The sequence below is a fragment of the Ambystoma mexicanum genome, chromosome 3p, assembly GCF_040938575.1.
Source record: "Ambystoma mexicanum isolate Mex_15411 chromosome 3p, UKY_AmexF1_1, whole genome shotgun sequence".
Lineage (NCBI taxonomy): Eukaryota > Metazoa > Chordata > Amphibia > Caudata > Ambystomatidae > Ambystoma > Ambystoma mexicanum.
In genome coordinates this window covers 1267134261-1267161822 of record NC_090925.1, presented here as the reverse complement: position 1 = coordinate 1267161822, position 27562 = coordinate 1267134261, and the positions used below count along the sequence as shown (strand labels likewise).

General features: G+C 46.9%; 1 protein-coding gene across 1 annotated transcript in view; it reads left to right on the top strand.

Annotated features, from left to right (window-relative positions):
* The first annotated feature begins 12187 nt into the window (after positions 1-12187).
* PMM1 (phosphomannomutase 1) overlaps positions 12188-27562 on the top strand; it is a 204278-nt gene continuing 188903 nt past the window's right edge. The window contains exon 1 of the mRNA XM_069652766.1: positions 12188-12384. Within this exon, the coding sequence (XP_069508867.1) occupies positions 12313-12384 (72 nt within the window). The 5' untranslated portion in view covers positions 12188-12312. The remainder of the gene's footprint in view (positions 12385-27562) is intronic.

The window sequence follows — 27562 nt, the reverse complement described above, 5'->3', positions numbered from 1 at the left end:
GTGAATGAAAAACAATCACTGTGTTTTCAATAAACACTATATTTATTATATTATTTAATTATTTGAAAATGTATAAAGCGTAACTAAGGCCCAAGGACGTCTATGCGCTGGTGTTGGCGGTAACGTAAGAACATCTCCTACTCAAAATGATACCATTATTGTATTAAAACAAATAGTTTTACGTGCCCTACGGAAGGAGAGATACTCATACATGACTCTTAGTGATAGCGAAAGTGAATTCCATAACCTGGTGGCCATAACTGAGAAAGAACCGCCTCCCAGTCGTTCCCACTGATAACTCAGTATTTTAGGGAGTAACTGTGAGGCGGAGAGCAGCTGTCTGGCTTGACAGTAACGTACTATCTTATTTTTCAGATACTCTGGGCCAACATTGTGCACAGCCCAGTGGATGACACAGAGTATTTTAAACTCGATCTGTGCCGCCACCTGGAGCCAGTGAAGGCCATGCAGAAGGGCTGTAGAAGGGGTCAGACGCGGCACCATAAGTGCCAGTCTTGCTGATGAGTTCTAGAGCACCTGCATATGCTGAATCTGATACATCCCGTTGCAGTAGTCCAGTGACCCCATTATAGTAGATATTACCAACTTTGTTCGGGGTAACTGGCGGCAACAGAGTTGGAATTTTCCTCAAAACCTTCAGTTTTCCAAACCATGCACTACAGATTGCAGAGATCTGCGCCTCTCGCGAGCCATTGGGCAGAAGCCTCACCCCAAGGCTTTTCACAGATGCACAAGAAACAGGGCATAGGCCAGTGAGTCAGGCCAATATTGAGAGTTCCAGAGGTTGTCTGGTGCTTGGGGCCCGAACACCAGAACCTCAGTTTTATTTCCATTCAGCTTTAACCAATTAGCTGACATCCAGTTACCTATTTTATCGAAACAGTCACAGAATTTTCCGGGGGGTTCTGTTCAGGGGGGAGTCTAGCCGAAACACTAACTGTGTGTCATCGGCATAGGTATAAAGGAGGACTTCTGACTCAGCAATTAGATCAGCCAGCAGACGCACATGCAAATTAAAAAGAAGAGGGGACAAGGCTGACCCTTGTGGAACCCCACAAGTCAAACCAGAAGTAGAAGAGTGGCAGGCTTGATAATAAATAGTCTGGGAACGCCCTTCAAGAAATGACTCGAACCACACCAGAAGGGGCCCGGCAGTGCCGGCTTGCTCCATACGGGTCGGTAGGATGGCATGATCCACAGTATGGAATGCTGCCGAGAGGACCAGGAGAATTAGAAGGCCGGCCCCTTCGTGGTCCTGGAGCAAAGCTAAATCATCCAGCAGCAAAATCATGACTGATTCTGTACCCATTGTAGGACGGAAACCAGATTGAAATGGGTGCAGGGGCTCTGATTTTATTTTTCTCCAAGAATTCCGAAAACTGTGGAATAATTACGGCTTCCATCAGGTTCATGATGGCCGGAAGAAGAGAAATGGGCCTATAGTTGCCCACCACCTGTGGGTCCAAATTAGAGGGGGGTAAACACTGCGTGCTTCAAATCGGCAGGGACTTCACCTTCTGTAAGAGTGCTGTAGGGCCGCTGTAAACATGCCGATGGCACCCTGTGCAAGGGCTTTCAAGATACAAAGCGGTACAGCATCAACGGGAGAGGCCGATTTCAGGCCATGCAGAGCCTTTATTATAACATCGTCATCTATCGGCTCTAGACAGAAAGTATTTGGCAACATAGGAACAATAGGTTCCCCTGCAGGCAGCTCCTGGGGCCGCTCCGCCTGCATTGCGGTTTGACTGCTTGTAATGGCTTTGCTGATATCTCGAATTTTGTAACAAAAAAATGTGCTAATTGAATTACATTGCAGTTGTGTATCTGGCAGTTTGTCTTGCCTTTTAGATGGACATACCGACAATTCTATATCATCTAGATAATGGAGAGAACAGTATACATTTTAATTTTGAGAGTGTTAGGGTGCTTCGATAGAGGCCAAACAGTTTCTTCTTGAATTAATATAGCATAGGGTTGTACATAGCAGCCTGATAACAACACATTTATTTATTCCTTCATTCATATGTACATTTGAGGGTTGCAGCAATACAAAGTGACAACTCAACAATTTGTTTCCCATAGTACCTTTTTAATCAACTCTCACTAACCCCTCTTTGAACAAATCAGTCTATTATAAATGTTGACGCTCGTGCCACACAATTGATTTAGAGCAAGTTGTAATAGCATTGATCGTTGGTAACGTCCAGTCCCTCCCCCACAAAAATTCTCAATAATTCTGAGCATGGAAAAGAGCAGTAAGCCTCGGTTCCAAAAAGGGTACGTTTTCTCAGACATGCTGGGTATACAAGCAATCTGAAGTTTAATACAGGCGAACACTGGACCCCATACCTTTTTATACATTCACTGGCTGTTCCTGGCAAAACATACGCCATTCTAGCATATCATAAAGGTCAATATCGGTCATCTATTCATAGGGGCACTTCTGGCCCCCTTCTTAAATTTCAGAATTACCTCTGATCGGCTCCAGGAAGTGGATGTAGGTCCCTGTGATTTATTAATGATCATTGAAAAGGCTAAACGTATCAGATGGAATGAGAGGTAAGCACTGTATAAGAACGGTAGCTAAGTTCCATCGATCACATGTGCCTCAGATGCATCTTTGTGGACACGTACTTGGAAACCTTGTTTCATTGCAGGGTCCCTGTGATGGCATAAGATTGCGTAGTAGCATAATTACAGCACCTGGTTTCAGTTTTAGCTTGTGAGGAGGCATTCGTCCTACAGTGTTTCACTCTTTAGAGACTGAAACATTGAGCCGGTAATTAACTGTTCATTAACACTGGAACCACCATGCCCTGTGTGAAGAGAAATGGGGGTTGAAAGAAGTAACTTCTGAATGTTTGCGTTAGTGGAAGGTGAAGGTGACCGCACAGAACAATGGTCATTCAGTTTGTTGAAATGGTAGCTGTTGTTGAAGTGGGTGCATTTTGACATTTGGACAGCAGACAGCAACATAGCACTGATACATTGCATCCGTTCAGTATGGAAACATACTTAAGCGTTTTATATGTGCATATAGATTTGTTGTTGACTAAGATTGTCATTTGTATACCAAAGAGAGCCATTACTGGGTCCCTGGAAAACGCCCCCCTCCAAAGACCTGTTATTTCCCGCAATCGCTTTCCAGATAGACTGTAGAATAAGCCACGGCTACCAGATAATGATATAATTTATAACGCGCCTGTACACAAGTGTTTCTAGGCGAGACAAGACAAGGAAGGGGGGGACAGAGGAGCACAAAACAACAATCTTACTAGGCCTGTCTCATTCAGATCGCATAAGTGCGGCATGTAGCAATGAGCATCTGACCTACATTGCCGCCAACATTCGTCTGATTGGGCAGTGCCAGTGGTATGAACCATGTAGGAGAGCAGTAACCCTAAACATATTCCTGTAGGCTTGTTCCAGCCATAGCACTCATCGTGATTAATTTTGAGTCCGACTTCAAATATCCACCTCCTCCTCCTCATTGATTTGGCGTTATGTCTCCCTTTCCAAGTACACCTCTACATTTCAAATCCTTGGGTTTCTTATGGGATTTCAGCACTTTACTAATTGGGCTTCTTGAGGCAAAGCTGCATTTAAGAACCTTCTCAAAGTTTTCAGTGACCTGGGAGCCTCAGCTTTAACTAACAGGTGAAGGTCAGAGTGCCTCCTATGCAAGTATTGCAATCTCCCTTGCACGGGAGTGGATGTTGGACTCAAAGATGTGCAAGCTTATCACATACAACCATGACTGAGTTAGTCATTTGGCTTGTGGAAAGACTGGTTTGTATTTCTCGTGGAGTCCTACATCCCTGATAATTACCAGACACAGTGCAATCAATCTGCCACCATTTTCTCTGTGATGTTCTCATGCATTGGCAGCTCATCCATAGTGGGCGATGGGGCACCAACCCGGCCCCCATGATGAAAGGGCCACTGAGCCAGCAAAGCCAGGACATTATTTCCCTTTACATTTTGCAGTTTCCCAAGATGCATACCCAATGGGCCATGCAAGGCCGGCATTGTGCTTCCGCAGCCTTGAATGGCCATTGGGCAAGCAGGTTTGGGAACTGCAGCGTGAAATGTCTGTAGGGGTGCTCCTGCACCTCACATTTTCTGAGGGATTTGGGAAGTGATAACTGATGCTCTGATTTCGCCATGCGTGTCAGGAAACAGGTAGGACCTCGCCCTCCTCCTCCTTGGTTGGTGTCTGGTGTGCAGGGGCCGGAGGGCTTAGAGCAGTGTGTAGCATGTGGTAAAAAAATAGAGAAAATATAAATATACGCTTTTTTGTCTGTATGGGTGCGTGCAAAGGATTGTGTCGGTGTAAGAGCACTGGTGAATAAAAGTGCAGTGAGACGGTTCTGAACAGGAGGACGCATGAATCCCAGAAGTGTGTATGTTGTACGGGTGTGACTGCGTCTGTGAATGGGTATGAATGTGTGTATGTGCTAGGGAGGGAAACGCTGGGCGATGAGGACATTGGAGCAGCCTGCAAGGATGCCTTCTTCTGCAGCATGACTTGTTTTACTGGTATAATGTGCAAAGACACCAGGAGCATATTTGTATGTGGGGATACTAGCATGTATTGACCGAGCCAACATGCACTTGCTTTATTATAGTGATGGCAGTATAGGCAAAACAAACAAGGAGTATGTTCTTATGAGGGAATATTGGCATATATCAATTCAGCCAATGAAAATGTTTTTATACTGGCATATATTGTGGGCAAAGGCATCATACAAATGTATTGGCAAATGCTCCTGTACACTGTTGGTGACTTAACAGGATTTTTGTGTGTGTTACTCTACAAAACGAATTATAAACTGCGTCGATTCTAACCCACTTTTTCCACACAGTGTCCTGTAAAATGAATAATGTTAACCAATTGTATAAAAGGTTTTTTTGGGGAGACATTGGCTGCCTTCGCTACATTACGTTACTCCCACATACTTATGGGAAATGTGTACGTCTCCCTCCAATCAAAAAATTAATCAGCTGCCACGTTTCACTTTGTTAGGGAGAAAGCTAAGGCTGCAGTTGGATAGAGAACAGGAAACCATGCAGGGTATTTAAACAATAAGCCACTGTGAATTATAGGCCAGTGGCTTTTGAACAAGAGAAGCAAGGCTTGAGCCGAGCAACACAAACCAAAAGTCAATGTGTGCCATGGTTTTCAAGAACCTAGAGATGTGTAAAGCTACCGGTTGGGAGATCCAGTTGGAGAGAGATGGTATTGGTCAGCAGTGGCTGGGTTGCAGCAGAAGCAGCAGATAGAGGTGTAGGCGAAGTGAGCGAGGGGAATAGTTGATGCACGAGGTGTACATACAAGTGGCAGGAAGAAGAGGCCTAATTTATCTGTGGTGGGGGCGGTGGGGGGGGGGGGCAAGGTAAAACATTAGTCAAATGTGAACCCCAGGTTCATAAAGATGCATAAAAGAATGCTAAAGAGGGAGGGGTTACAAGTTGGAAGAACCATGAAAGATGACAATCTCCATCTTACCTGAGGTAGAAACCTATACTGACAACTCCCCAGGATTAGTATTTAAATGTAGTCTTGTACCTTTCTCACTCTGGGTTTCCACAGCCTTGTGTTCCTTCCCCTGATGTTCCTTCTCACTCGGTCTCTTTTGTCTTTAGCCACTCTGTCTCCCTCTTTCACTCGCCTCCTCTCCTTCTGTTCTGCTTTTCTACTACCTCCTGTCCATCCCATGATCACACAATCTCTTAGCTTCTCCTCCCCTCTCTCCACTCTACTCTCCCGTTAGGATTTCTAAGTTAGCTCTGACCCATCCCCTCCCCATCAGCCCCCTCCGCTATCCCCTGAGCCTCCAGAGCCTTGCACGGTGTCTCGGATTCAGGGGAGATACATAGGTAATTGGCCTTCCTTGCTTATATGTTGTATCAGGTCTTGTTTAAATTTAGGGACTTGGTCTTTCCAGTCCCATATTATGTTTAGAGGATATTCTGTTTCTCTGGGTAACTTAAGATGCTCTGCACGTTATCTACTGGCAAGATGGTGTTGCAGAACGCCACTAGCATGCCCCTAAGAGGCCATGTGAAGTAACATGGATGAATGGAAATGGGTGGTTCTAGTGGTTGTATACGAATTGTTCGTATTACAACTGTTCGATTGACAATTGACCTTTTCACAATTGATCGAATTGTGAAGGTCAATTGTAACATATATGCGGGGGGAGACCCCCCCGCAACCCCTCACCGCTTTTATTTATATATATACATATATATATATATGCGGTCAATTGTGAAAAGGTTCATTGTGACCCTGTTAATTTGGTTAATTGTTAATTCGAACAATTGTAAACGAACAATTTGGGTAATACCGTTCTAGCGAGGCTCTTCACCTTTAACAGTAAGTTCCTTGGGGAAAACGGAAAGATGGTGTGCAGAGTTTATCTGTCCATGTTCATTCTTACCCTTGTCATCCTCTGCAGCTCCACATCGTGGTACCTGTACCTCCCCACCTGTGCAAATTACAGCAGGGGTGAGTTTTTCCTTCCTGGTGTGGGAAGTCCTTCCTAGATTCCCAAGAGATGGATATGGAGAAGGACATCTATGCTGACATCTCCCACATCTGATCTCCTCTCGCATCTCTCCCACTCTCCACTCTCTTCCTATCTCTCCTCTGCACGCTCCTCTCCATCTCTTGTCTACTCGCATGCCCTCCAAGCTCCTACTTCGACTCACCTCATACACTTCCTTAGGTACTCTTCTTGCTCTCGCTCACTTCCTCTCCCTCTCTCTAACACCACTCACATGTTCTAGCAACCATTCCCTCATTCTACCAATCAGGTACCACACTTCCACAACCAACATCTCACATGCAACAATCTCCCATGCCTTCTTCTTAACGCTCTGCCTCCACTGCCTTTCCTCCGACTCTCGTTCAGCCTCCACCTGACCTCAGCCAAACAAAGCTCGCTCCATCTATCTCTCTTTGGGTTTTATGCTCTTAGGATGGTCTTTCCTTCCCACCGCCTATTGGTTCTTCTGCTCAGCTGTTTCTTGGAACCAAGCTGGTCTTACTAGTTGCCTCAGGGTTGTGACACACCAACGGGAAGCTTTAAATCCCTGCTTAGCCCCACTCCCGTTCTGCGCATAGTATTCGAGTTAGTCTCTCTGGTACGGGTTCTGTTGGCAAAGTCTTGTTTTAATCTAGAAAAGGTTCCCTGGACTGGAGATGGTGTTTTCACCTTGTTTGTGAAGCCAGCTTTTCCCTCGGCAGAGCACAGGGACTTCAGTCTGCCGCATGGCCTTCTGGGTCAGGTAGTCCTGAAACGAGACAAATAGAGGTCTGGCCACAATAGGGTACGGCCTGCATTAGGTGAATGATAGTGGCACCTTCCACATGTAACAAGGCCCACATGGAGGCAAAGACTGAGGCCGTTCCAAACTCGCTCACCCTGCCTCTGGAGCAGGGCTGGCTCTGGTGAAAACCATGGTAGGCCTCAGGTGGGTGGGAGGTATCCTCCCCCCACCTGACAGGGACACGCTCCTGACCCTGTCACAAGATTTAGAAGAAAAAAAACCTTCATGCAAAGAGCAAAGAAACCAGGGGACAGATGTAAAGATTGACCAGAACAGAGAGACACCACAGGGGAGGGCTCAATGATAGAAAGAATAGAAATGGTTACTGAGAAAAAGCCACGAGAAGCTGGAACCAGTAGTGGCAAAGTCGTGGCGGGGAGGCTAAGAGGTATGGCATGTAGAAGACTTCAGAGATTTACACTTAAGACATGAACACTTGAACTGTAAAGGCATAGGATTTATAACAGAAAAATGCTTAAACCACAAAAGAAATAAGACCTCTGTGGGAAAAAAGGCCCATTACAAATCCGGTGTCATGTGAATGAATCCAAGTTTTAAATACTGGGCCAGGAGTTCTAATTCACATTTATTTTCTGTGCCAGTAAACACCTTTTACAATTCCTGCGCCAGGATGTTAGCACTGTTTGTGGCAGGAACTGAAAAAAGATTGCTCAGCCTTTGCTGGCCTGGACCACAGCGGCATCATTTTACACTTACAGGCAGCTCCGTAAAGAATGATCACAGCTCAAACAACATGCATGCTTGTGGCGGTCATCGCGTGGCTATTTTGTGAGTTGTTAGCCTGATTAAATACTTCTAACATTTTACATTCGCAGCTGAGGCACGAAGTCTGCAGCTTACACAGCTTGCACTCTGTAAAGCCCATAAAATTATTTTAATCTCGACCATCCAGTAAGGCACCATCAATCATTTTAAAACAAACCTTTAGGCTTCAATTAACTTGGGCTGCAAACGATGTCCAACAGATGGTGTATTCAACAGTTTACTCTAGGCAAAAATCTAGGACCCTACCATTCCTCAACAGAATATAGACATATGTGAGACCATGCATTGGCGGGCATGTAGTGCGGGATACACTGTCCTTTGTGTAAGGTGAGAATAGTGTGCTGGACCAAGACCCACCAGCAGATTAGCAGCCATGCCCATGCCAAGAGGGCATCGCCATATATATTAGAATGCAAGTTAAAACTGATGTAAGGAAGATCTAACAGCCCAAAGAATGCATGCCAATCTCGGGCTAAGAAACATTTGAGCAGCATTCATGCCTTGCCATTTATCTCCAGGACAACAGAAGCAGTAGCTGTACTTGCCTGCATGTTTCATGCTTACTAACCTGCATATCTCAGCCCTTCCAACCAGGCAAGGTGCTCAGTTGTGATACTTAGAAATACTTCATGCTGATCCATATGCAGGCTTGGGGTGGTTGTTTCAGCGCAGCAGAGGAAAATACTCTTACATTACATCACGTTATGCATTCAGTGTCCCACCCCCTTACAAACTCTCTACATAGTCTTTAACTCTTGCCTCATGTGCACCCCAAACAGCATCACATTCCCCAGGGAGGGGGTGAGAAAGGGAGCAATAGAGAGAGAGAGAGAGCGCAAGCAAGAGGCTGAGGGAGAGAGATGAAGAGGGACAACTCAATCGGGAAAAGAAAAGCTAAGACTTAGCGATACAGAGGAGGGAGAGGGCGTGGCGACTGTGACTGACTGAGAATTAAGAAAACGTAGCTAATACTCTAGCAGCATCCTCCCATGTGTGTGTTTTATACAGCGTTTGCCGGAACATACCAGTTATGGAAACCTAGATGTATGACACCTGAGATGGAATATTCTTATATGTTCCCCATAACAACGTGGAGGCTGTTCTTGCAACTCACCAGATGGATCCAGAGGAAAAATCACCAAGCAAGGGAAGCGGCCAGATGATTTAAAAGCATTGATTAACTCCTGCTTCCTTGTGGTAAACACATGACAATGAAGTAGGATATATTCAGATTGCTGAACTCGTTAAGATAAAGGGTGACTGATTTAGGGAGCCGACACACATTCCCCAGTACCCATTAAAGGCAGAAGCAGAGCAGGGAATCATGCCATTTTTTTTCATCACTTCTGAATCAAGGTATAATCATCCCAACTACTAGTCCATGCAACATCCCAATATCGCCTATGAAAAAGCCAGGGAAAACAACCTACTGTTTTGTCCAAGACCTGAGAGACGCTAATGCAGTGATAATTCCTTCATTTCCAGTTGTACCAAACCTGGCTACAACACTGTTATGTATCTCTTCCAAAGCCACCCATTTCACAGTAGTAGATCTGTGCTGAGCATTTTTCTCTACGCCTATACATAAGGATAGTCAGTACCTGCTGGTATTTTCACACACAGGAATCCAGTACCTGGACCAGGCTGGCCCGGCGGTACACCAAATCCTTTACTTTTCCCCCCAGCAACTGAACCAAATTGGGGCACCGTATGCCCTACAGACATGGGACTGGTGTCACTCTGTTCCACATTTAGCCCACTTCAATGGTATACTGTCCAAATCTAAAATTCCTAAGGCATTTGAAGTCCATTCACGGGAGTTCATTCACTGATGAAGTTGTGTATAAGCAACAGTTTTGTGTAACGTTTCATCCGAGTCTGGTGTCATTCCGTCCCACATGCACCCAACTTTGATGGTATCCAGTCCAAATCTACAATTCCTAAGGCGTTTGAAGAGTCTTAACTGATTTTGACCCATTAAGTTGTTAGATGAACTTGTGTAAGTGCTGGTACTGTGACGCTTTGACTCGGGGTCATTGTATGCCCTAACGATATGGGTCTGCTGTCATTCCATCCCACATTCCTCAAACTTTGCTGGTATACTGTCTAATTTTTCTATTACCCAAATGGGGGGTGCAAACGAAGCAAGCCCTTGGTGGGATATCCCTACAAGCTGCTGAGTGCAACGTGCAGCAGTCACCTGGGAGGTCAGGGGGCGAGTGACACGAGCCCCTGGGGCGGGGGGTGTTGAGCTTGGGCGCTGAAGGTGACAGGGGAGCAGAGCCACCCTAGTAAATATAATAGACTTGAAATGTTGTCACAGTAGGTTGAGCTCAAACCCCTAACATTAAAGGTCCTAGGCATGCGATTAACTGATAGTGCCATAGAGACCAGTTGATAGATGAATGAACTACGAGGCCTGTAATACGTATCAGAGCAAACACTCCTTTTAGTAATATGCTTATATCAACAGTCAAAACTTGCAATTTATATGCAGGAACAGTCGACGGAGGAGGGGTTGGCAGCTGGGGTCGGAGTATGGGGGCAGTGGCAGTGTCCAGGTTTTTCATCTTGAAAATCTATTCAACCTAGACTACGTGTAGTTCCCTTTGCCCTGATCCATGGTGGCCATTTTGTTTTGTTGTTTTCTTTCAAGTTGAGAAACAGCGAACACGCTGTTTCTCAACTGGAGAAAAAAACCACTATTAGTACCCTGGTACTATGTGGCAGAATACTAATAGCAATATAACTTGAGCGGGGGCGGGCATTACCAGGCAGGTAATGCCCCAGCTATTGTTAAGGCCCTCACTTCACTCGGGCTTCCAATTGGCCCAAGGTATTACCTGGCCTGGTAATGCCCCCCTTCCCCCCGCTCGGGGTATATTTCTTAGGTAATAGTGTAGCTTAGCCTGCATCACATTTAGTTAGTATTGTGAAGATAATCATGCGTTGCATCTAGACAGTGATGCCACTAACCAACCCTACTAAAAGAAATGTCACCCCTCTACATACACCTTCTAAACACTACAAACCACACAAACTTCAGTATACTGCAGCAAAACAAACCACACATAGCCTTGCACAACAGCACATGATGGCTACCAACCGAAAAGCACACCAACCGAAAAGCTCAGGGAACAGTGTTAATGGAACTGAAGCTGCCATCAGCACATCACAGCTCTCTTTCACTTTTCCTGCCCAATCCTACTAACCCATCCCACCCTCTTTCCTTTCAGATCAGCCAGAGCTCCAGGGGACCCCTTTGGTAATGATAGTGCGTGGTATAAATATCCTTCAACATTAACATTTATATATTGCAGTCCACAGTCCGAAGTGTCCCATGTCTTAATAGCAAGATCATTTTGCAGCCATAGATTGCGTGAAATAAATGAAAATGAAATGCTAGTATTGTGGGTGTAAGATCGTTTGGGTGGTAGTGGTTTGAGAGGCAAATGAGAATTTTTTGTAGGGGGCATGGAAGATGTGATTAAGCGTGAGATACATCCTGGAAATGTAAGGCATTACAATAAAGATCGAAGACGCACCAGTCAGTCACGGAGCTATATATGTATATTTATTTTATTAAAATCATATAATAAAGTTCCGGAGTTACCAACTCACCGCGCCCTCCTTTATCAGTTGGGTACAAGCACCGCAGCAATGAGCGGATGTACATTAATTCATAAAATACGATTATTTAAATAAGCGCCAGGCCTGTCGTATTTTCTAAGCCGCATGGACATGCCGGCCTAACTCACCCCGACCCTGCGTGCATTCAGTGTCAGGGGGTGGCTGTCCATCTGACTGACCCTGACCCGGGCCTGCAGCCTCTTCACGCCCTGGGCCTTGTTGACATGAGGCTTGCCAGGACCTGCTATGGCCTGCAATCCGTGACGGGTCGCGGTGACCCTGACACACGCGCGCCCTGCCCCCCTTCCCCGAGCCTGTTCCTCTCAGCTTGCGTACGTGCCAGTGGCCTTGTTTACCTCTGACGGAACATTGCCTCCCACTGGCGCCCATTGGAGGAGGGACTGGTCGGCACCGCCCCTCGCAGAACCCGGCCCCCAGCACACCCCCCAGCACACCCTCTCCCAGGCCTGGCCTGCGTCTGCGGACAGCTCCAGCTGCTGCACCCCGAGAGCGAGAGCGACCGGGACCGGCAGGACCATGGGCGAGCGCAGATCCCGGCGCACACTCTGTCTCTTTGACGTGGATGGCACCCTCACTGCTGCCAGAGAGGTAGGAGGCCTGCTGTACATTTAAAGCACTGACTGTACAGCCCACATAATATCTGGTGCTGTCCCCCGTCTCGTTTCCCAACCCCCCCCCCTTGGAAAACACACACAACACCAGGCCACCGATCTCCCAATCAGTGCCATCCCGGTGGACTAACCTGTGCTTCCCATGCCCGAAAAGGACGTGTCGCCGACATAGCTCTCAACTCACCCGCTTTTGGCGGGTGTCACCCGCCTTGCCCATAGCCATAGGACGCACCCCCGTCCTAAACCCCTCCCTGCCCATATTCCCCCCCACCTCGACCCCCTTTGAGGAATGGCTTCTAGTCCCTTAACCCCGTCCCCCTTCTGCTACTCATGACTGGGGAGCGCAGCCTTACTAGCATGAGAGATAGATCTGCTGGCTGTTTAAATCGGGGCCCTTCAGGAGTTTTGTTTCCCCTTAGTTATTGCCCCGCCATGTGGTGGTTGCGCCTGTGAGAACTCGCTACCGGGCCATATTAATAGATCGGGTCCCAAAGGGAGGGAGGGATGCGATTCTCTTGCTGCCTGGGTTTGAAAAACCCGAGACATCTCGGGGTGTTGCTAGGTCTGGAAAAGATCAGGGGCTACCTTACTTTCGGGACTCTGGGCTAGCTAGCATTTTGGTTGTAGCCCCTGAGCTTCTATCCGGCTACAACCAAAAGACCCAGGCCTATAGCCACCGCACCCCCCACCGCCCCCTCTAGCAACTCCTCTGGCTTGTGTCTGTCCTGAGCCAGGAAAATGAGTAGTCAGTGGAGCCAAGAGAGAGGGACTGTTCCCCAATAATATGATTACCCAATGATGACTGAAACGTTGTGTAAGTGTTGGCAATAAAAGGCCATGATTTGTATTTCACATATCATTGTAAAAACGTATTATAAACGTTATAAACAAATGTACACTTTTGGGCACGAGGTCCAGGGTTGTGTCCCTGGCCCCTGCCACCAACTTATTCCTACGACGTTGTGGGCCACGTTCGTTACCCTGCTTTCCCTTTCTCTCCCTTTTTTCTCGGTGGGTGGGATGTGGGAAAAGAAAGTCTTCTGTGTACCAGAGTAACTATGGTGCTCTGCCCGGAGTACCAAGGAACTGATTTCTTCCTCCCTAGTGCCGTCTTTTATCCTCCTAGTTTCGCCTTAGGCCATGCATGTGTTTGTGGGGGCTTTTGTTGTCTCCCCGGCTGGCTGGCGCCGACGGCCGTTTGCACCTTGGTGTGCCCCTTTGTTCTGCCACTTGCCCTCTTCCTACGTTTCCTGTTCTGTGGGCCCAGCACTTGCTAGTGCTTCAACACCCTGGTGTGTTGCCCTGAGCTTGCATGTGCCATATGCTAATAAGCAATAACCGGTGGACCCAAAAGGTTAGTGCCTGGCGCCATTATCCCCCATGTGCCACACGAAACATTGTGTAAGTGTTGGCAATAAAAGGCTGTGGGTTTTTTATTGCACATTGCGTAATAATACACCAAACATCATAATGATTGTAATAATACATAATGAATACTTTTGGGCACGAGGTCCAGAGGTTACGCCCTCTGGCCCGTGCGGCCACTCATGGATGGGTTACCGGCCTTCCAGGTTCCCCCCAAAAGTTGCTACCGACATCTCCTTGCCACCAAAATGTCAATCGTTTCCCTGTAAAAATGTTCCATTCCCTTTTCGGATAGGTGCGTCCCATCCTTGTGAAAAGCTCTGGGTTTGCTAGGGACATTGTGCTATGTGACGTGAGCTTGTGTGCAACAAATGTCCGCCAGACGGGTAAGTCTATATTAGTAACTTTTATTGTTGGTTACTGTGCGGTATTACCATAGGATGGTATGAGCGACACCGGCAACATCCCACCCGGCAAAACAGTTTGCCCCAACTGTCAAACATAGAATGTAGCGCCACACTCGCACACTGCACGTTCTCATTCCACAAGCTCAGCAACACCTTCACGTGCCCAACACTCGTAACGCGTAATCCGCATTACGACACATCCTCCCCCGTTCACTATCACAAGAAAAACGTTTCCTATAATGCATCAACCCTACATAACGTGTGGCCCGCACGGAATGTACCAATTTCCACAAAACACCACAAATCACCTCATCCCCAACCAGGTACTCCCCTCACTTCACTGAAATGTGCAGTCCCGAGAATACATGCCACCAACTGAAAAAAGATTTTAATTGGACAAAACCTCTACCCATAAGGTTCAACCAAAACATCACCAAAAAGAACTCCTCATCCTGAAGAACCATCACCAACACCATACATACCCCGAAGCCCAACCTGCGAGAGCTAAAATAACAAAACAGAGCATCCACCGGTCCCAAGCTGCCCCTTGGGACATGGGCCTGCCACACCCATAACATACCAAAATGAACACACTAACACTCTAACCCCATCAAGCACCAACACCTCCCGTCCTGACCTGCCCCTCAGTACAACGGATTTGCCACGTCCGAGGACATTCCCGCTCAACCTAGAGCAGCTGCCCGCTACCTACTAAAGAGCCCCGCCCCCTCACCTAGCTCCAAACCGGAACTACTCCCACATAGTTCAACACCAAAAACAACCATATGCCAACCAACCACCAACTCCCAATAACTTCCTTGGCCCCAAGCCATTGCCAAACACCTAACAACTCCCTTGGCCCCAAGCCATTGCCAAAAATTCCACGAGCACACCACATGGCCCCCAAGCCATTGCCAAACACCTGACAACTCCCTTGGCCCCAAGCCATCGCCAGGGTTCCACAAGCACACTACAAGTGGCAACCTCAGCCACTGTCAATGGCAACCTCAGCCACTGTCATCCTCCTCGAGCAACTAATAAGAACACCACTCTATTAGACCCCCAAATCACAGTCACTTACTGCTAAACTCCTAGGACAATTGATGCTAACAACCTACCACACATAAAGGAAGTATATCACAGGTATATCACAGGTGATACACTCACCGTTTTTCCACAAGTGTGCGCATATAAACCACATATTCAAAGTCACCCACCAAAGAACATGTATTGTACATCAACCCAAAACACCCCCAACCGTAGGAATTCCCAGGGGATTGGGAAAACTAAAGCACATTGCAAGGAAATGTTCCCAATGAATACAACCACTCTGTCATGCCCATAGTAAAAGGTAATATGTCATTATGAATAGACAATGCCCATCAAATAGTTGAACCCACCCCAAAAGTCCAACCTGTACAAAAACGAAATTGCATGTAAAACAAGTCCCGAAAACATTCCCCCAAAAGTCCATGCTGTAAAGGAAAATGTTACATCACAATTCGCAAAAGAGTCCTTCCTGTAAAAATATTAAAATTTAATAGTGCATGCCCATAGTAACACACACACTGTGCGTCACATTAACGCCACACCTCCCCCCCTTGGAAGACAAAACAGAATCACCATAAAACAATCCTGAACCCGTGCTGTACTAAACCTGTACTACAACCAGTGAACTCAAAGTACAAGGAAAACCCCACAATTCCAACAGTTCATTAGACGAACCCCACCCTGCAAGGGAAAATTATACTGTTAATTGCCGTTACATTGCAGCAAACAAAATGCGCACATGACAGGGCCACTACATAAACCATTCCACACATATCCATCCACACCATACACACCACACGGCCCACACAAAGACGCAACGGAGGCCACGAACACTACCCACTCACACTGGCCTCAACAACACATAATCATTCAATCCTCACTCAGAGTGAGACCTTTTAGACCCATGTAAAAATCATGTAAATCCGTATCAAAACCCTTAAGGCTGGCCAGCAGGGAACAACATCTGTCGCAAAAATCCTCCTTGCTGCATCCATCAGCTCCACACGACAGACATCCACGCTCACATGTCCTCTTTGGATGCACAAAGTACCTCAGTTCACTGTCTAACTCCGAACACCTCTTCCGCGAGGAGTGACGGGATCCCGTATCCCTCTCCACTCCCACTTGCAACTCTGGAGTTTTCCGTTGATTCGCGCTGTGTAAACTCTCCAAGAAGGCCGGAGGCGTAAGTACTTCGCAGTCCGTGGACACACGGAAGAGAGACGGAGCATTGATGTCGCCGACCACCGTCAAGGATCTCCCCGCGTTCCCCACTTTCATCATTTTCCTCGCCATGAAGAGACCCAAATGCACTTCAACGTCCGTGTATGTGACGCCTTCTCTTTCCTCCTCCCAACGGTTGCGCACCACAGCTCCTCCTACTGGACCGCAGGGGCAAGCAAGCTTGAAGAGAAAAACGCTGTTAGTCGCCGCCTCCACCAACGGCACGGCGCAGTCACTGGCCGTGAAACACCAGCCAAACCGCTCCTGACACCTCCAGCCAAACAGTTGGGGCCCAGGGCACTGAACACTCTGAGCGCAGCGCCAGCCCAGCGTTCAACCTCCCTGGACCAGGGGCACTGGACACCCCGCTGCGGACACCGGAATCCTATAGCGGCCAACACTCTCCACCTTCACTCCCAAAACACCGAACGTAGCAGGACCAGCACCAACGAGGAACAACCCACGAACAGGACAGCACCGCCGCACCGGACTATTAGCTGACCACAGGCAGTCCTCCTCTCTGGTCAGCGCCCCGCCGGGTGGGAGGTCAACACTGGAGGGCGATGTCACACTATCTCGGCTGCCCCCTCCGCAGCAGATCCCATCCTTGTCGCCAGTGACCTGTGCTCGTGTGCAACAAATGTCCGCCAGACGGGTACGTCTATATTAGGAACTTTTATTGTTGGTTACTGTGCGGTATTACCATAAGATGGTATGAGCGACACCGGCAACATACCACTCGGTAAAACAGTTTGCCCCAACTGTCAAACATAGAACGTAGTGCCGCACTCGCACACTGCACGTTCTCATTCCACAAGTTCAGCAACACCTTCACGTGCCCAACAAATACGCATTACGACACAATGCTTGATGAAATGAAACCCTCTGCTTGTGCAGACTTTCTCTACTCCTCTGTTAAATGTCTTCCTGGCTATATCAATGGCTTTATAATAGTCTGCACCTAACCATGTTTTGTGGGGGAGCACTGCTGAGTAAAACATTTCTGTATCTTTCCAGTTGTGGGCTATGCCCGCTAAGGAAGAGCATGTGTCTGCCAATAATTGCTTTTTTCCCATTGTGACAAAATCGTTGCCCCCCAGATGTGTAAGCAGGAACTCAGGCGGGTCCCTGTAAGCTACCAGGTCCGTCATGAAACTTGAGGAGAACCATCTCCAGTTCTGGAAGCACCTCAAGACCTTCCTCTTTGCTTCTGCCTTCGCTCCCCCTCTCCCCTGCTCATTCTGCTCTCTTGGCACTGTGCATCTGGCCACCCTCTGTCCCCTGGGCCCAGGTACCTGCTAACCCTGCCACCCTCCTGCATTGCCTCCTGGCCACCCCTTGCACTGGGGGCTGTATCTGTACCCATACAGCACCCCCGTTTTTCTTCTTTTTCTGCACTTATCGGACTTACCCAGTCTGCTGCCTTAAACACAGCACTTGCCACTTGCTGGCTGCACTACCACTGTTTATTGCCTCCATTTTCAATTTATTTTTATTTATTATTATTGATCTGTTCTCCTCTGCTCCGCACTTTCCACTCTCCCCCTTCCATGCACTTTTTCCCTTTTCCCTTTCCCATGCACTTGCGTGTTCTCAATGTCACTGGACATAGTAAGATTGTTGTTGTGTTGTGTTCTCCCCTGTTCCGATTCCTTACCTAGTCGCGCTCTGAAACACTTGTGTACGAGCGCGATACAAATAAAATATCATATATCATGAATGTCTGGCCATGTTAGCCCACTGTACCCCCACCATAAAGTGATGGTGTTTTTCAGTGGAGTAACTTTGATGAAAATGTTGGGGGGGACATGACATCTAAAAAAAAGGTGCCCCAGCCAAATGAATGGGGACAAAATGGTGTGCCATGAAAGTTGGGGGGGACAAACACCCCCACCCCCGCCCTAAAATTACGCCCATGGTGTTTTTGAACGTTGTTCTTTTATTTGTTTCCTCTGACCATCTCCCTGTTCTGAACACAAAGGAATGTCCTAACATCCAGGCTGATTTGTTGGGGGTCGCAATCTGTTCGTGAAGAAAAATTCAGATGAGTCCCAGACTTATGTATCGTTTGTAACATTCAGATTTCCATCCCCCTATTGCTTTTACTTGTACTGCCCCCAGCCCTCCTTGCCAGGCGGTTGTTGCCACTCCTATTCTAAAAGAATGGCTCCCAAATTCTTAAGGGTCCCAACAGGCTTTACCTATGGCTTTCATCCGTAACGCTTTGAATTGGAATTTGCTTACAGAGGATGAATCCATACAAATCAAAAACCAGCCCCCCACCATTGGACACTGGACATTGTATTTTTTGGGTGTGCATACTGGGCAATTATTGGCTGTCTGCCCTTATCCTTATTTCCACCATCCCAAAACCATTGCTGGCTTTCGAGCTTGATGCTATGAGCTCGCTCACCCTGAAAGCCCCAAAATATGCTAATGAAAGGCTGTTTTAAATAGTAATGACTCGAATGGGTGTGAGCATATCTCTTCCAACATACTTGTCAAAATTGCTAACTCCTGAAAATCTAAAAGGCGTCTTTTATCTTTGTGGTCCTTCCATTTGCCCCACCCTTCAAGGGCGTACGAAATTAATGCACTCTGGGTCGGGTCCAACCCTCCCTGTATCTTGACAAAGTAAGCTACCGCTGTCGGATGACTTTTTGCCCATTCCTTTTTCACTCCCTGTTTGTAATCCCAAACCAAAAAATGTGTTTATCTGTTGTCGTTATCAACTCAATATGTGCTAAACCTGTAATATTCAGTACCTTTTTCAGACACTTACTATATTGCGCTGTGGTGTTGTGTGCCAATGCCTTATTGGCCAGGACCAAAAGCAACCTATTGCAGGGCCTATAGTTTTCTTTGGCAGTGCCTGCCTGCATTCATCCATGTCTGAGGTGTGTGATGTTGATGGCTGTGCATCCCGGCCCCGGCTGTTTAGTGTTGATGTCGCTCTTGTCTGCTTGTCAGAATATCCCAGCAGTCCCTTGGAATATCCGTAATATCTCTCTGGGCAGTTGGGGCCATTTGGCGAAATTTGGTTCCCTGAAAATGAGATAATGCATCTGCAATGTTATCCGCTCATGCGATGTGTTTTGCTCTTACCACAATGTTTTCAAACACTGTGATCTTGGTTATAGCTCTTAAAATTCTTAACACTAGCTGGCAATTGGTAGCTCTTCTATTAATAATCCCCACCACACCAAGTTGTCTAACCAAGCAGTACATTCTGTGTTTGACAATTGCCCTCCCCAGATGTATACTAACCAGATTGGTATGATTTCTGGAAGCGTGATATTTCTGATACAGCCTGCCGAATGCCATGTGTCTAGCCATTCTCCTGCGAACCAAGTTGTTCCCAGAAATGCCCCAAAGTCTTTGCTCCCAGCTGTGTCAGTAAAAAGCACTCTTTTACTGTTTGTTTTCAATGGCGTGCTCCATTGCGTTGTACTGTTGAAATTTGTGAGGAACTCCTCCCATTTTAGTCAATCCTTTTTAACTTCTTCTCCCAGCCTTATGTGCAAGTGTGGTTTTTGGCGTCCTCTTGCCCTTAGTTCCAGGCTTCTTGCAAATGTTTTGCTCTGTGGTATTACACTGGCTGCAAAATTTTAACTCCCTGCCAAAGATGGTATTTCTCTCACTGTGCCTTTGCCCTTTTTACTTAGGCCCCTGATTTTCTTAACTAGCTCCTCCACCTTCAAGAGTAGTAGCCTGCAGACCCCAGCATTGGAGTCTATTTCTATTCCTAGGAAAATTATGTGTGCCACTGTTTTGGTGGTTATTTTCTTTTGGCAATGGTATGCCCCATTGTGCTGCCATTTCTAGCATTACTGTTAAGGTGTTCTGGCATTTCCCCGTACCTGGGTGTCCTATCAACATGAAAGCGTCCAGGTAGTGCACTACCTGTGCTTCAGGTAACTGTTTTACAAAGGCCCATTGAAAGAATTAGCTAAATTGTTCGAATAGGGCGCATGATACTACGCATCCCATGGGTAAACACCTGTTCACATACAATTTTTCCTCAAAAGTGAAACCTAACGAGGGTTGCGATTTTTGGGGCACTGGTAAGAGTCTGAAGGCTGACTCGATATCCAATCTGGCCATTAGAGCCCCTTTCGCACTTTTTTTGACTAGTCCGAGTGCCTCTTGGAAGTGCCTGTAAGTCACTGCACTTTCTGTTTCTGGGATTCCATCATTTACCGACTGTCCTTTTGGGTATGATAGATGATGTATCGTTCTCATTTTCCCCAGTTCTTTCTTGGGTACCAGTCCCAACGGGGAGCATATGTATTCTTTGAAAGGCATTTGCTCCCATGGTCCCCCAATTCTGCCCAATTTCAGCTCTTTCTCAATTTTCTCTCATAATCCTGGCATTTTCTCTGGCTGATTTTAGGTTCTTTGGGATTTTCAGGGACCCTTTTCCCTTAAAGGGGACGTACAAACCCTCTTTGAAGCTCCTCTCAATTATCTGGCTGCTGTTTTTGTCTGGATATACAGCCAGAGCTGCCTTAATACCCCCCATATTAATTGTGGATTTCCCTGGTTTACCTATGCTTTTGTCTCCTGGCCTACTGGTCCTCCTTCTTAGGTCCCCTGTTGGGTAGAGGGATGCACCTGCTGCTGGGATGCTCCCCCCCACATTTTGTACAATTGTGCTTGTATCTGCACTCCTTGCCCCAGGCACAATACTCTTTTTCAAAATTACAACAGGTGATGTTATTTCTGTTGGTGTTTTGGGTTTTGTTGTTGTGTTGGCTGCGGGTATTGGACGTAGCCCCCCATGGCTGCTTTTTCCGAAAGGGCTGTTCATCCTTGTTTTGTTTATCTGGCTTGGTGACCTTATTGCTGTTCCCGTATGTTGTTTTAGCTTGTAACTGGGTCTTTTCCCCGCCACCCGGTGGCTTCCCATTCATTACATATAAGTCATTTTGTACATCGTCCTATTCTATCTCTGGCCGCTCTGACATTGCCCTCCCAAATCCTTCAACGTATGCAAGCCAAGTGTCTCCCCCATAAGCCTCTTTTACTTCTCTAATTTTATCTATGTAGGCCATTCATTTTGCCCCATCCCCTGGTGTTTTTTTCCAATATCACTGTTGCTAAAATGATAAAAGCTTTGAACCAATTGTCCGGATTGTGTTCTACCTGTGCTTTCCTTGCTAGTATCTTCTCCTCAATCTTTTTGGGGCCTTTAAAGGCATCGTAACCCTTTCGTTGTGCTTCTAGAAGCGAAAATGTTTCCATGTACTTTTTTTCGCCGATTTTTTCATTGACTATTTGCTCAATGTTCCAGGCCAGTGACCTCTTGTATCTGTTCAGAATCCTACTTTCTAATGCTTTCAATCTTTCCATTAGCTGTGCATATGTGACCATCGTGTCCTCTTTTTGTGATGTTTGTTGCTGTGCAATTTCCATCACTCTCACTTGTTATTGTGGGCACCCCTCTACTGCTTGGGATGCTAGTAAGGGGTCCGTGGTGCTGGGCCCAGTTTGTACTGTCTGAACATGGGTGGGATTGGGGCCTGTCAATGCCCTTAGAGGCCCTCCCACCCTGCTTACCTGTTCCAATGTTACCTCTGTTTATAGGTTGTTGCTGTTTCTTCCCTAGATCAGACATCATTTGTTCTAATCTGTCAAATTATACATTTACTACGGATTCTTGTTGAATCATATACTTGTTTGCAAAGTCATCTAACATTTCAGAAACAAACACTTTCTTTTTACCTTTCTTGTTGCCCTTCTTTCCAGGTCTAGGCGTGGTGTGCTTCCCTGCTCCAGTTTTTCGGGGTTTTCTTTAGTTTTCTTTGTTGGTGGCGGTGTACCTTCCTCCAAAACTGTAATTTCTGCCTCTTCATCATCTGAGCTTTCGCTTAAACACTTCTTCACCCATGGCCAACAGTGTATAAGCTCTGCTTCGCCTACCCAGAGCATGAGTTTTGTTTTCTTCCTGTCTGCTTGTTCCATGGCTGTGCTTCGAGTTATTTCGTCCTCCACCCCGCCTTTGTGTGGATTGTGTACCCAGCCTTAAAATTAAAATAACGACTTGTTTTACAAGAATGCTGGGTCTGAGGTTGTGTTAGGTTTTGATCTGCCCCTGTCCATGGTATGTGTGCTTGTGTCATAACTGGAGTGTTGATCTAGAATGTTTGAACTGGAACCAGCATGAATGTTCTACTGTGCTGTGAGTGTTCCTAGAGAAACAGTTGGGACCTGGCACTGAATGGAAGAGGGGGCCGGTGGATGTCTCTCCCTGCCTATGTACTTTACCTTTTTACCCTCATGTACTTACCTGTAGACTTAACCCAGTAAAGACCATATGTAACCCATGTACGGCTCCGTCTGGATACTTTGCTCCGAAGCATTAACATAACATTGGCGACGAGAATTTGGCTTTCGGGAGGTCGGCTGGAAATGGAGTGCAGATGAAGGCACATCAGAGGTGATATGGAGACAAGGGGCGCATGCAGCAGGGAGAAGCAGGCAGAACACCAGAGGAGACATCCACCGGCCACCCCAAGCTGTCCCCTGGACCTAAGGTGAGCGTGCCCCGTGTGCCAGAGCTGGGAGTGAACTGTGCAAGTGTTAATTATATCGGAGCTGGCGCTTGCATCTCAGGGGGCAGTGAACTGTGGCGGTCCCAGAGGCCAGCTGGCGTAGAGGTCCGGCGCAGCTGGTGCTATCCTAATGGGGAGAAAGACTGTATTATGCGGGCACTTACCTCTTCATTGCTGGCTGCTCTTCTTCTGGGCCGTGGTGCGTGCGGTCCGGGCGGCTGCGTTCTTGGGATGGCCTGCGCAGTGCCGGGTGGGTCTTGGAGACTGGGTCCACTGCGGCGGTTCAGGACGACGGTTGGAGCGAAGCACTCCTTCCGTGGCCGCCCCTGCCACCATAATGGTGACGTCAGCTGGATGCTGGGGGAGTTGCCGATTGTGTCTCAGGTGGAATGGTCCCTCTGGCATTCCAGGACCGGCAGCGCGGTGATCGCGCAAAGCAGGAAGCATTGAAGGTTAGAAAAGAGGACCTTCCAACGTGGGCGCAGCGTGCCCTGGTTCCGGGTTTCACACAGAAGTGAACGTTGGACATTGAACGCTCTGCCAGCCAGCGGCTGCATGATTGGTTAATGTACTGCATTCATGAGGAACTTTGCCTACCAGAGTTTCCAGGCTATTTAGTGAGGCGCAGGATGTTGTCTTTAATTTTTTTCTTCGGTGGATTTTGCCGACGACAAAAAAAAGAGAAAAATAAGAAAGGACATTTTTTTTTAACACTCGTGTCGGTGCAGAGATCAACTCAAGGACACGTTGCAGAGTCGTGGGGAAGTTTCTGCGAACACAACGTCTAAAATGGAAGTAAAGTGGCGAATCCGGACATGCAGTGATGTGCACAAACTGTTGAAGGAACTGCATTCTGTACTTAAGCATTGGGAGTTATTCATGGGGGTCGCAGTGATTTGAACATGGTTATGTCAATCCATTTATGGAATGTGTATTTGGCACTGTTGTTTGGCAAGTTAGTATGACAATTCTGTCAATTGCAGACTGAATAATCATATGTGTTAATTTTGCATTATTTCCACTTTTGGGTCTAATTCGTTCCACTGATATGTTATGGAAGGGCAGAGTAATATGACAATTTGAAGTGGCATTATGATTTGTGAGAGAGAGTATGGTTTGGGAGATATGTGACATGGTTTGGCACATCAGGTGCCAGTAGTCTGGGTTCGAAGGTGCCATTGGTTTGGCATAGGTTGTGCCATTGTTAGCATATCAGATGCTAATGGTTTGACATAGGTTGTGTTTTAGAGCATAAGAGGTGCCATTTGTTCGGCATTAGTGGTGCCATAGTTTGCTTTGGTGATGCCATTGTTTTAGCATAGGAGCTACACATTTTGCAATTCAGATGCTTTTGGTTTAGTGCATTAGGTGCACATTACGTCACTGTTTGGCGTGAGTAGTACATTTGAATTGTACAATTTAAGCCTTTGACTGGCATAGGATGTGCATTAGAGGTGCATGTGAGATGTCATTGGTTAGTAGCTATTTGGGCATACTAGATGCCATCATGGTTATGTGGTTAGGTGTAATGTTTAGTTGCACACAACAATGTTAAAATGTTGGGTGTTGAGCAAAACAACTGCTGTAGTGCTTAAAGTAAAGTAAATGCAATTGCGGTTACAACTGATGCACTATATGTTCAACTAATTTTTCTTCCACAGGTACACACAAACGTAATGTATGTTTAAACAAATACTTGGTGCAGCCATCGTGTTTGGCGTGAGTTTAAAAATGCTCTGCTGATTGTTTTCTGCTTATTGGGGTTTTGTGTTTCTGTCAAAAAGGAAAGAGGCGGATTTGTATTGCTGTGATGTTATCCTAAAGGTTATTGTGGTGTTAAGATTGATAAAGGATTAAAATGTCATGTGAGGCCTGTTAGACCGTTTCGTTGCAAAATTGTTGCTAGGACTTTCAGGGTTGTGTGACTGTGAGAGGTTGGATGTGATGGTTGTCGTGGCCTCTGTTTCAGTTTCTCGTGTGTGACCTGATGTATTGCATTATGTATGTTATTTTGGCTAACCACATTTTCATTCACAGGTTCATCAAACACAAAGGACTTTGTAGGGTAAAGAATATGGACTCGGTAGTAGTGTTGAACTCTCGCTTACCATTCTTATACCCTCAATTTATCTTTACTTGTATAGTAAGAGACTTGTGGTGAGTGAAGTGGTTGTGTTGTGGTGGTAACAATATTTTGGTTATTTGGGTGGGATGTGTGGTCCCGAAAAAAGGTTCTGGTTCTGGTTGAACTGGTGTCCTTCGCACTAGGTGCATCCTGATATTTGGTGTTTGGTGGGATGCATGGTCCCGGCAAAAGGTTCTGGTTCTGGTTGAACTGGTGTCCTTCGCACTAGGTGCATCCTGATATTTGGTGTTTTGGTGGGATGCATGGTCCCGGTGAAAGGTTCTGGTTCTGGTTGAACTGGTGTCCTTCGCACTAGGTGCATCCTGATATTTGGTGTTTTGGTGGGATGCATGGTCCCGGTAAAAGGTTCTTGTTCTGGGTGAACTGGTATCCTTCGCACTAGGTGCATTCTGACTATTTGTGTGTCAGTGGGATGTATGGTCCTGGTAATAGGTTCTGGTTCTGGTAGAACTGGTATCCTTCGCACTAGATGCATTTGGTGTGATAGTGTATTGGGATGTGTGTCCTACTCACGCTACTTTGGGAGCGTGAAACATGCTGATGTTGTTATTTGTAGAAATTTGTATCCTGTGTTGGTGGAAACAGTTGGAAGTGTTTAACTTCTTATGGTGTCCTTGTACACCTTGTTAAGGGTTTATGGATGATGATAGTATGGTATCTGAGTTGTTTGGTTTGGTTTGGTTTTGAGAATGAGGGCTGGTTCCCTAGTAATAGACGTCTGTGGTGGGGCCCGCTGCAGAGTTGATGAATGTCCATGGTTGGTGCTTAGCTATTTATAGGTATAGTGAAGTTAGCAAATGTTTGCTCTGAGCAGTCGCTTGGCTGGTAGAGTTGTATTGAGGAGGATTTGACCCCTGTGGTCATTATCGAATTTTGTTCGGAGCAATTGTGCATCTTTTCCCTGTGTTTTTATCCTGTTGTTGTCTGCTTATATAGGGGGAAGATGTGTTAGGTTTTGATCTGCCCCTGTCCATGGTATGTGTGCTTGTGTCATAACTGGAGTGTTGATCTAGAATGTTTGAACTGGAACCAGCATGAATGTTCTACTGTGCTGTGAGTGTTCCTAGAGAAACAGTTGGGACCTGGCACTGAATGGAAGAGGGGGCCGGTGGATGTCTCTCCCTGCCTATGTACTTTACCTTTTTACCCTCATGTACTTACCTGTAGACTTAACCCAGTAAAGACCATATGTAACCCATGTACGGCTCCGTCTGGATACTTTGCTCCGAAGCATTAACATAACAGGTTTATTTAAAGTATTTGTTTTTCAAAACAATTTTGCCGTGATGAAAATTGGAAAGTCTGCTCCTTTGTTAAAAAACCTCTTTTTGTGCGTTGCACGTGTTAGTTCATAAACGCTGTCTCTCTGCCCGCCAGGACTCAGTGCAGCCGCGTTCTAATTGTTACTTTTCCTCCTTTCGGTTGCTGCGGCAACCCTGAACCAGCATCTTCCTTTTGTGCGCTTGGCTCCGCCCCCTACCGCCTGTTCACGGCTTCTGACGAGCGGTTCCTTCCACTAGCTCCGGTCCTGGTAAGTCGCTTCTAAATCTGTTTCTCCACTTTACCAGCTGTGTTCCTCACAGTTTCCACTTTGTCCCTGCTGTGGTCCTTTGCAGTTTCTCCCTCCTTTTTGCCGGCAGATGTCTGGCCGATCACGTCTTCCCACAAATGCTGCGCCCGAGCAAGATAAAGCTTAGCGGTGTAGGTTTTCTCTCTTTTCTTCTCACAAGTGCTGCGTCTGTTAGGCTCACCCCTGCAAAAGTCTTTCGCCGCCCGAGTAAGGTGAAACTCGCGGCTGCTGCTTGAGTCCGTAGGAAAAATTGATTTTCGTGCACGCCAAGTGCACCGCAGCTCCATGCGGAGTACCAAAGTGAATGTGCTCTCTGGCGCTTGTTCTTCTTCTTGCTGATAGATTTTTATCCATCAGCGGTGATTTTTGGATACCGATGCTTGAGCCTCATTACTCCATCTTCTCGGGTTGAGTGTGTAGTCGTGGGTTTGTATTCTTCTTGGTCTGTGTGGTCTTGTCACAGTAGGGCTGGTTTCACAGGGTCTTCGCAGTGATGGGTGCTCTCTGGCTGCCCCTGCAGCTCCTTATATTGGCCAGGCACTAGCCCTGAGCTCTGTCTGCCTTTGTGGGGGCTTTGCTGACAGCATTTCGCACCTTGGGGTGCCCCCTTTGTCCCTACCTGGGTGTTTCCTGCTTCCACTGCCCTTGGGTGTTTAGCACCTCTGTGTTGTTGTCTGTACAGTGATGTTCCCCACCTGGCCCCTCATCCTGCATGGCTCCAGGAGTTTGGGGGGGTGTGTAGAGCAGTGGTATTCAAACTGAGGGGCGCGACCCCCCCCAGGGGTCCGCGGGTGCATGCCTGGGGGGCCCTGAGAGCTCAGCTTGAAATATAAAAAAAA